The sequence below is a fragment of the Budorcas taxicolor genome, chromosome 10 (assembly GCF_023091745.1).
Source record: "Budorcas taxicolor isolate Tak-1 chromosome 10, Takin1.1, whole genome shotgun sequence".
In the NCBI taxonomy this organism is placed as follows: domain Eukaryota; kingdom Metazoa; phylum Chordata; class Mammalia; order Artiodactyla; family Bovidae; genus Budorcas; species Budorcas taxicolor.
The window spans coordinates 23,059,083-23,069,648 of NC_068919.1; the positions used below are offsets into that span (position 1 = coordinate 23,059,083).

The following is a 10,566-nucleotide window of genomic DNA, read 5'->3' on the forward strand; positions in this document are numbered from 1 at the left end:
TAGAGTTTTTTTTTTTGACTAGTAAAATTGGTGAGTTATTTTGTTTTTAGCATTTCTTCTTTGCATATTCTTTTTTCTACCTTTCACATACATAACTTTGTAATCACACATAGGGAATGTGACCAGGTGATGAGGTTAGTTCTGAGCAAACTGTAGGGTTTCATTTCTCCTTGGGGTGAAGATTTGTGGTAACAGTTACTCTGTGCACATCATTCCAAGTCATTCACGGCACAGGTGAGGCAGGGCACAGGGAGGGTCCAAGAAGTGTCCTTTCAGAGATATTTCAGATCCACATGATGGCCAGACTTAGCAATGCATAAATATTTGTGCAGTGAACCTAAAACTCTGACAACTCAGGTGCAGATTTAGTCAAATTCTGTTGAATTTTTAAAAGCCAAATTTCATACTTTAATAAAGTCACTGTTTTAAAGTTTTTTTTTTTAATTTTGGCAAACAATCTTCTGCAAGATAAAGAATTGAAGATAAAGATATTTTTGATGAATGACACTTTAAGATATGCTCTCTGAGCCAAAGATAGCATTTTCCTTACAGTGAGGTTTTCACTTCTAACCCCTCTACCTTCTCCTGTCGTTACCGAGAATCTCACTAAGCTGTTCATAGCTGGGGGACTCCACATGTTAACATCTGAGGTTTCTGTGGGGCTCCCTCAGGCAGCGGCATCACTGTGGTCTCTCAGAGCACAGAAATACACGGCGGAGTCCTCGAGCTGTAAGTCTGAGATGGTGAGGCTGATGGAACTCATTGCTTTCTGGAAGTTCAAAAAATACTGACCTTTTGTTGTATTCAGCTCATTGTAAGACTCCTGATGAATAAGGAAAATCATTTCCCTACTTGGTGGTTGCTTGTACCAGAATAAATAATAAGTATAACTATTAGCTTCATATGCACAATTCAAGGTTACATCCTCCTTCTCCAGCACAGAAATTTCTGACCGATTCTGAGTTACTTTCTGGGCCATGATGGATCCTAGAAAGAAGAAAAAAAAATACATATATATATATGTATGTATATATATATGAGAGAGAACAAGAGACAGAAAGGAAGAGGCTGATTCTCCTGGGGGAACTCAGAGGGCTTCAAGGAACAGAGGATTAAGAGTTCTCATTCCTCTGCCAGTTAACCAACTCTCCTAAACCCCAACAGACAATAATAACCTGCCCTACCTCTACACATGGGAGCTGAGCAGAGCTGAGTGTTTGCGGTCGTCCTTACCAGCCTTACCAAGGCAGACAGAGGCTATGACAGCTCTGAGCAGGCCAGGGAGCCCCATGCTGGACGCTCTTCCTCTGAGTGAGATGCTCTGTGTTCTCTCTCAAATCCGGGTGGAGATGCCTGACCTGTGCCTGCCAGGCACATGCACAGTGACTGAGCTGTGAGGTGCTTCTGCACCAGAGCAGGAAGCGTAACTGGCTGACGTCAGCTTGCCTGTGTCATGCCGTGGCTCGTTGATGTGCTTGGTGACTGTAACCTGCCCATTTAGACTTGAAAGTCACTTGGTCATATCTGACTCTGTGATTCCATGGACTGCAGCCCACCAGGCTCCTCTGTCCATGGGATTCTCCAGGCAAGAATATTGGAGTGGGTTGCCATGCTGTAATTAAATTAACAACAATTACATCAGGGCTGCAGGCATATTCATGCATCTAGGATAAACATACGTTTTGTGACAAAAACAATTTATTATGATTATAGTGACCTCTGAGAACAAATAGTCATCCATTTTTGTATAGCTCTTTTTTGGGGGGAAGGATCTGCAGCCCAAATCTACAGTGAAATAAGCTGGCAAGTTTTTCTTTCATACAGGAAGATAAAACTGTTTACTCTCAATCATCATCACTTTTCTTCCTACCCTCCAAGGCATGGGTTTCTGGGGAAATTTGCACTGGATAAAGTTCCTTGTCTGTTTAACACAATCGTAGCAAGTTTCCTGGTGGACAACCTTTGTCCAGCTGTATGTGTCGAACAGTTATCAATAATGCGTGCTAAGATAATCTTGCTTTTAAATATCCACCCTTTAGTCAAAATGAGTACGAGCTCACCAGACCATGTATTATTTCCTCCTATCAGAAATGTAGCCCTAGAGGCTGCGCGCCGCACCTACTGAGCCCGCACGCCGCCTCTGCTGGAGCCCGCGCCCCTGGAGCCTGTGCTCTGCAGCGAGAAGCCACCGCGGTGTGAGGCCCCCGCGCTGCAGTGAAGAGTGACCTCCACTCACTGCAGCTGGAGGAGCCCGAGTGCAGCAACAAAGACCCAGCTGCACCAAAACTAAATAAACAGATGAATAATACAAGAAACACAGCCACTCAAAAGTCACAAACGCTTTTTCATCCCACGGCTGCAGCAGCTCCAGTTCAAAGGCTTCCACTGGAAACAGCACCTCAACAGCGTTATGTCTCAGCCATATGCAGACTGGTGTGTGATTTGCTTGGTACCTCTGTGTTGGTTTATGATTATGATTCAGCTGATGCAGCTTTTAACCATCTATTTCTTTTCTCTAAATGAATTATTAATTCTGTGGCATCTAATATCCATCTTACTTTATGAGAAAAATAGATTTTTTTAAAAAGTCAGTCTACAGAGTGAAGTAAGCCAGAAAGAAAAACACAAATACAGTATACTAACACATATATATGGAATTTAGAAAGATGGCAATGACGACCCTGTATGCAAGACAGCAAAAAAGACACAGATGTGTATAACGGACTTTTGGACTCAGAGGGAGAGGGAGAGGGTGGGATGATTTGGGAGAATGGCATTGTAACATGTATACTATCATGTAAGAATCGAATCGCCAATCTATGTCCGACGCAGGATACAGCATGCTTGGGGCTGGTGCACGGTGATGACCCAGGGAGATGTTATGGGGAGGGAGGTGGGAGGGGGGTTCATGTTTGGGAGCGCATGTACACCCGTGGTGGATTCGTGTCAATGTATAGCAAAACCAATACAGTGTTGTAAAGTAAAATAAAGTAAAAAAAAAAAAGTCAGTCTAGAAAAGAGAGGAATCTTTCCGGCTGAACAGGGGTGCTTCTGGGGATTGGAGCTTGGGTCTTCTCTAAGACTGACATCCACCCTTTTATCCCTGTAGAGCAATTTCCAACCTACTGAGTTTCTAGGATTAGACTGAGCTTGATTGGTTTTCCTGAAAAACTCTAAATGTAAACTAAATTCTGATCAAGGAGAGAATACACCTCTTCCTGACTTCAGCCTCCTGCTCCCCTGGGGTTTGTGCTCGGCTCCCCCGCAGCCCTGTGTCACTGTGTCACTCAGAGCACAGTAGTACACAGCCGAGTCTGATGCTTGCACTGCCCGTTTCTGCAGGTGGAAGGACCTGTCACTCCGAACAAGAGTGGCCTGAAAACCTTCATGCTCTGGCCTCTGGTTTGTCGTTGAGCCCTTCAGGAGAAGTTGAGGAGCTTTGTTGAGATGCTGGACATACCAAAAAAGATAGGAATCTGAATACGTGGCCTGGTAAGTGCAGTTCAGGGTCATGAGCGCCCCCTCTGAGACAGTCACTGGGCCTTCTGTCTGGTTCACGGAGTCACCATTGGTCCCTCCTACAAGAGAATCACTTTGTTATAGTAGAAATGTACAGGAGGAATTTTCAGCCAGAGAAGAAAAATACAACTTACCTGTTATCACAGGAAAATGAAAAATCGTTTTACGATAAAATGCTACTTACCAAGTATTAAGAAGATGACAAGAACTGAGTGAGTGGCAGAAAGCATTCTGGCAACAGTCCTCGTTCCCTGGAAACATCAAATCTAACAAAGTTAGTCTCCGGCTGGATGTTACAGAAGCTCCTCACTCAGAAACTGGGAACCCCTTTCTGCATAGCAGCAGTCATCTGTCTTGTGGGTACAGAGTAGGCAAGTCAAATCAGCTCCTGAATACAAAACGGAATCGCATCTGAAGGAAGCCCCGCCCTCTGGTGGTGATCTTAAAGATTACACCACAGTCATACCTGACAGTTCAGTTCAGTCACTCAGTCGTGTCCAACTCTTTGCGACCCCATGGAGAGCAGCAGGCCAGGCTTCCTTGTCCAACACCAGCTCCCGGAGCTTGCTCAAAGCCATATCCATTGAGTCGGTGATGCCATCCAACCATCTCATCCTATGTCATCCCCTTCTCCTCCTGCCTTCAATCTTTCCCAGCATCGGAGTCTTTTCCAATGAGTCGGCTCTTCGCATCAGGGGTCCAAAGTATTCGAGCTTCAACTTCAGCATCAGTCCTTCCAGTGAATATTCAGAACTGATTTCTTTTAGGACTGACTGATTTGATCTCCTTGCATTCCAAGGGGCTCTCAAGAGCTAAGGGGCTCTCTTTTGAACACCACAATTCAAAAGCATCAATTCTTCAGCGCTCAGCTTTCTTTTTGGTCCAAGTCTCACATCCATACATGACTACAGGAAAAACCATAGGTTTGACTATATGGACCTTGTCAGCAAAGTAATGTCTCTGCTTTTTAATATGCTGTCTAGGTTGGTCATAGCTTTTCTTCCAAGGAGCAAGTGTCTTTTAATTTCTTGTCTGCAGTCACCATTCGCAGTGATTTTGAGCCCTATAAAATAAAGTCTGTCACTGTTTCCATTGTTTCCCCATCTATTTGCCAAGAAGTGATGGGACTGGATGCCATGATCTTAGTTTTTGAATGCTTAGTTTAAAGCCAGCTTTTTCACTGTGCTCATTCTGACCTGCTCCTGGCCTAGTCCTCCTGATGATGGTTGTCGGGTGCACACAGGAGGATGGGACAGGACTCTAAGAGGAGAGTCCTAAACACAAACATGCTTTGGGAAACGTTCCATTATTACATCCATGATTTTCTGTGTGGTATGGTATCTCTAGCTTTGCAAATAATGCCAGTTAACAATTTTTAGGTAGAATAGTGAGAGGGTTTTTTCTTTACATATGTGTCCATGATTCTCATGGGTCAGGAAAGGACCCCTCTGCATGGAAAGCGCTCCCTCCTCTCCCTAGACCTTCACCTGATTCGCTCTATTCATCCCCAAGACACAGCCCACTTGCTGCTGGAATGCTGGAATGCTGCGTAATGTTGGAATCATTATTTCAGTCAGGTCTCAGATAACGTGCGGCTGAGTGACCAGTGACGGCCCTGCGCCCTGCCCTCTGCTCAGCTCTCAGTCGTGTCTGACGCTGTGGCCCTAGAGACTATAGCCCGCCAGGCTCCTCTGTCCACGGGATTTCCAGGCAAGAATACTAAAGTGGCTTGCCATGCCCTCCTCCAGGGGATCTTCCCAACACGGGGACTGAGCCAGAGTCTCCTGCATCTCCCGCATTGCAGGTGGACTCTTTGCACATCTGAGCCACCAGATCATTCAAGGCAGATCTCATCTAATGTGTGGTTGAATGAGCAGGGTATTACCCCTATCCACCATAAAATGTCATATTTGTAAAATTAAAAAGTAAATTGCTGTTACTTCTTTTTACTGATAAAGGTAGAGTTGACTTCCAACTAGAAAACTGGACAAAATATGTGAAACAAGTTGTGGATCTTGGACATCAGGTGGCACAGAGATGAGGAAAACAGGTGAGATGAGCCAGGACATCACCCACCCTTCTTCACGGAGGCAGCTTCTAGGCACCAGTGCATGAAGCATTTAACAAAAATGGCCCAACTGTCTCACTGTGAGATGGGATAATATTTTGGGGATCCTGAGGAACCTAGAAATTTGTGGACCAGTGTACCAGAGAGGAGGGATGTGGGCGAAAGAGAGAGAGGGAGAGAGATGAGGGCAAAGAGGTGGGGGGAGGCGTCACTGTGAATCTTGGACTGAGTACTGATCTGTAAGTAAAGAGAGAAGACTCAATGAGTTTGGTAAACCTCCCTGAAGGGGCCTCCTTTGGGGCCCTGGACCCTACTTGGATGAGAAGCCATCTTACACCCCTAGCCTCATGAGAAACAGGTGACCCTACTTAGGTAACCTGGTTCTTGAAGCATCTTTTTACCTCTTGTCACATTCTTGCTTTAATTCAACTAAGCATTTCTTTAGAATGTCAAGTTTAGATGCTTAATACATCAGCCAGGCACTCTTCATTCCTGAGGCCTGTGTGTGGTGTTTATCTGCCTTCTGTTTGTTTGTTTGTTTTATTAGGGATTCAGGGATCTCACTGGAAAGAACTGTTTGCTCGGTGTCTGCCAGCCTCTTTGTCTAGTTTCTTGTGCAATTATTTGTTCTAGTGAAGTGAACCCAGCAGAGGATTTAATGGGGTCATTTCATAGCTTGTTCTTTTCTCTAGGATAGGGTTTATTTTATGCAAAATCTGACTATATTATGGTAAAAATTGTTGCCATTGTTCTTTGCTGACATACACCATTCTAAGGCCTGGGAGCGTGTGGCTGCAGACAGCTGGGAGGCTGCCTGACACGGGCTCTCAGGGCCGCGCTGTCCATCCAGTAACAATGGCTGTGACTCAGTCAGATGAACTCAAGAACAGTCTTCTTCAAATGGGCCTTTTTCACCTACAGAGACTTTCTCACCTGTTAAAATGAGTTTTGTTAGTTCTTACCAAAACTGGGATAACTTTTAATGCACATCTGTTTGCTGAGCTGTTCTTTTTCTTTGTTTTTTGTCTGCACCAGGTCTTATTTTAGGCATGTGGGATCTAGTTCCCTGACCCGGGATTGAACCTGAGCCTCCTGCAATGTGAGTGCAGAGTCCTACTCACTGAACCAACCCTCCACCTAAAATTAGCATCTTGAGTTGAAGTTATCATGTTGGCAGGACTCTCTGGCTCCGCAGATCACCTAGATTCTCTTAAACTCTTGTGCATTTTCAGGAATCCCTAGCTTCCAGCATTCATTCTGGAAATTTACAGGGTTGTCTGCAATGCGGAAACCAAAATCAGATAAAATTCCTATCTCAAATTGCTTTCAGCTGACTGAGGAGCTACCTGCTCAGCAAATATATATATATCTCCTATGCCCTGTCTGTACTCCCACTAGCCTGGACCCCAATACATGAAATGAGGAATCAGACTGGAAGTAGAGAGCTGATACAGTTACCACCAGGGGAATAAAACCTGCTAGAATACTTCTTCCCCCACCGGTAAGATTTATCTTTGTTCTTTCATCTCCCTCTCCACTTCTAGGCCTCTTTATTAAGCTGTTGAACCCCCAGTGCTCAGGTGGCCAGCACCCAGTGTGCAGGACTCTAGGATGTCAGGGAGGAAGGCAGTGTGTACCTTCAGGTGGGTGTGGATTCACCCTAAGTGATGATGGTAACTACATCTGCCAAGACCATAAAACTGCTATAACTACTAAACTCTGCATTTAAGTAGTTGTGTCCATAAATTGAGTTTCCCCAGTAGCTCAGCAGTAAAGAATCTGCCTACCAATTGAGGAGATGAGGGTTCAATCCCTCGGTCAGGAAGATCCCTTGAAGGAGAAAATAGCAACCCACTCCAGTATTCTGCCCGGAAAATTCCACGGACAGAAGAGCCTGGCAGGCTACCGTCCACAGGACTGCAAAGAGTCAGACAAGACTTAGCAACTGAGCACCAGACACAATGCACACACGCCTATAAATTATGAAATGACAGTGATTAGTGTCCTGGCCACACCTGACAGCCTGCCCCGCAGTCAACATGCATGTCTTCCCACCTGCTGGGCCCACCACTGTCCTTCCAGAAAGTCTGCTCCCGGAAGTCGCAGACAGGCGTTCAGCCTGAAAAGATGAGGGGACACTCTGTGCAACGGGCAGGAGTGTAGCAGAGACACAGAGAGTGACCAAAGAGGCTCCGCATCCCTGCTCGTGAGCAGAGGAGTGTGGAGACGCTCCTGCTTGGCGAGTGGGTGGTAACCTCTCCTAGTCTCTGGAGTAGGTGAAAAGCCCACTCCACTGCCAAGACAGCTTATTGTGAGAGCACATGAACACTTATCCCACGTGTCTGAAATATGGCTGACTGGTGAGTTAATTTCCCCTGCTTTTGCTGCTGTTCCGTCTCTAGGTCATGTCTGACTCTTTACGACGCCAGGAACCGCAGCACGTCAGGCTTCCCTGTTCTCACTATCTCCCAGCATTTGCTCAAACTCATGTCCATTGAGTCAGTAATGCCATCCAACCTTCTTACCCTCTGTCACCTTCTTATCCTCTTGCCCTCAGTCTTTCCCATCACCAGTGTCTTCTCCAGTGAATCAGTTCTTCGCAATCAAGTGGCCAAAGAACTGGAGCTTCAGTTTCAGTATTCCAGCAGGTTTAATCCGCCGGTGGTGACTGCATCAGAATTCCAGATTCAAGATTGCCTCTTAGCCTTCTTTACGGTTCAACTTTCACATCCACACATGATTCCTGGGTAAACCATAGCTCTGACTATAGGGACCTTTGTCGGTAAAGTAATGTCTCTTCTTTTTAGCACTGTCTAGGTTTGTCACGTCTTTTCTTCCAAGGATCAAGCGTCTTTTAATTTCATGGCTGCAATCACCATCTGCAGTGACTTTGGAACCCAAGAAAATAAAATCGGTCATTGTTTCCACTTTTCCCCATCTATTTGCCATAAAGTGATGGGACCAGATGCCATAATCTCAGTTTTTCAAAGTTAAGTTTTAATCCAGCTTTTTCATTCTCCTCTTTCACCCTCATCAAGAGGCTCTTTACTTTCTCTTTGCTTTCTGGTACCATCTGCATATGTGAGATTGCTAATATTTCTCCTGGCAAACTTGATTCCAGCTTGTGACTCATCCAGCCCAGCATTTCGCATGGTGGACTCTGCATGTAAGTTAAATAAGCAGGGTGACAATATCGAGCCTTGGAGTGCTCTTTTTCCAAATTTGAACCAGTCCATTGTTCCATGTGCAGTACTAACTGTTGCTTCGTGTCCTGCATACATGTTTCTTGGGTATCCCATCTCTTTAAGAATTTTCCACAGTTTATTGTGATCCACACAGTCAAAGGCTTTAATGTAGTCAATGAAGCAGAAGTAGATTTTTTAATCCCCTTGCTCTTCTGTGATCCAGCAGATATTGGATCTGCTCTGGTTCCTCTGCCTTTTCTAACCCAGCTTCTACAACAGAAATTCTTGGTTCATGTACTGCTGAAGCCTAGCTTGAAGGATTTTGAGCATCATCTTGCTAGCATGTGAAATGAGTGCAATTGTATGGTAATTGGAACATTCTTTGGCATTCATTTCCCTGAGATGAGGTTATTAGCAAAGAGACTATCCTGTACCTAGTTTGAATACAAACAACAAACACAACACCTGCGATATTTACAGAGTGGGCTGCTCTGATCCACAGGGCCCTTGACAGGAGTATCTTGTCAGAAACTCTCCTCCTGGAACTTACTTCGGCAGCAGCATTTCTGGAGCAACCAGAAGGGATGGAAAAGTCAAGGAAAGAGAGAATAAAGCTCCAGTCACTGAAGATGGAGTGTCTGCAGGTGAAACTCAGCAGGATACACAATCTTGGCCTGAATTTTAAAAACCAGAGACTAGCTTCCAGGTCACACAGTCATCCATCAACAATGTGCCCTGGAATTTTCCTTAACACACTGTGAAATATTTCAGCATATATAATCTGAATTGTCATTGAAGAGTTTACTTCACTTTAAGGGATTCTATCTGGGGGGATGTCGATGGGCTGAAAACAGGCATTTCCGGAGAAAAGCTCTTAGGTTCCTTTCCGCACTGTCCTGCTCCAGATTCCTCTCTGTAGGGCAACCCAAGAATTCATAGGTCCTTGGCTCTGAAGAGCAGACCTGGAAGTGCTTTGACAACACCTCTAGCAGAACACACTGGAGAGAGAAACAACACCCCCTCGCAGGGCTGCCCACAGCCAGAGCCCCATCTGCACTCTGGGTTTGTGCTTGGCTCCCCCGCAGCCCTGTGTCACTGTGTCACTCAGAGCACAGTAGTACACAGCCGAGTCTGATGCTTGCACTGCCCGTTTCTGCAGGTGGAAGGACCTGTCACTCTTAACAAGAGTGGCCTGAAAACCTTCATGCTCTACCTTCTTGTCTGCTGTTAAGCCCTTCAGGAGGAGTTGAGGAGCTTTGTTGAGATGCTGGACGTACCAGAAAAGATAGACATTCGAATATGTGGCCTGGTAAGTGCAGTTCAGGGTCATGAGAGCCCCCTCTGAGACAGTCACTGGGCCTTCTGTCTGGTTCACTGAGTCACCATTGGTCCCTCCTACAAAAAAAATCGCTTTGTCATTGTAGAAATGTACAGGAGGAGAGTTTTCAGTCCGAGAAGAAAAATAAAACTTACCTATAGGTATAAGAAAGTGAAAAATCATTAACATTTGGAATAAAATGTTACTTACTGAATATTAAGATGATCAGAAGAACTGAGTGAGTGACAGGATGCATTTTCCCAAAAGAAAACGATCCTTGTTCCCTGGAATACACCAGTCTAACAAATCTAGTCTCCCTCTGGATGTTACAGAAGCTCCTCACTCAGAAACTGAGAGCCCCTTTCTGTACTGCAGCAATATTCTGTCTTGTGGCTACAAAGTAGGCAAGTGAAACCAGCTCCTGAATACGAGGACCTGCATCTGAAGGAAGCCCCGCCCTCTGGTGGTGATCATGA

General features: G+C 45.2%; 3 gene segments (V, D, J or C); all 3 read right to left on the reverse strand.

Moving 5' to 3' along the window:
- Positions 1-667: 667 nt before the first annotated feature.
- Positions 668-1,291, reverse strand: LOC128054680 (T cell receptor alpha variable 19-like). The segment is given in 2 exon segments: positions 668-987; positions 1,234-1,291. Coding segments are annotated over 2 exon segments (378 nt in total).
- Positions 1,292-3,195: 1,904 nt separating this feature from the next.
- On the reverse strand, positions 3,196-3,749 carry LOC128054681 (T cell receptor alpha variable 18-like). The segment is given in 2 exon segments: positions 3,196-3,578; positions 3,704-3,749. Coding segments are annotated over 2 exon segments (429 nt in total).
- Positions 3,750-9,757: 6,008 nt separating this feature from the next.
- LOC128054449 (T cell receptor alpha variable 18-like) lies at positions 9,758-10,346 on the reverse strand. The segment is given in 2 exon segments: positions 9,758-10,167; positions 10,301-10,346. Coding segments are annotated over 2 exon segments (456 nt in total).
- Between the last annotated feature and the right edge of the window lie 220 nt (positions 10,347-10,566).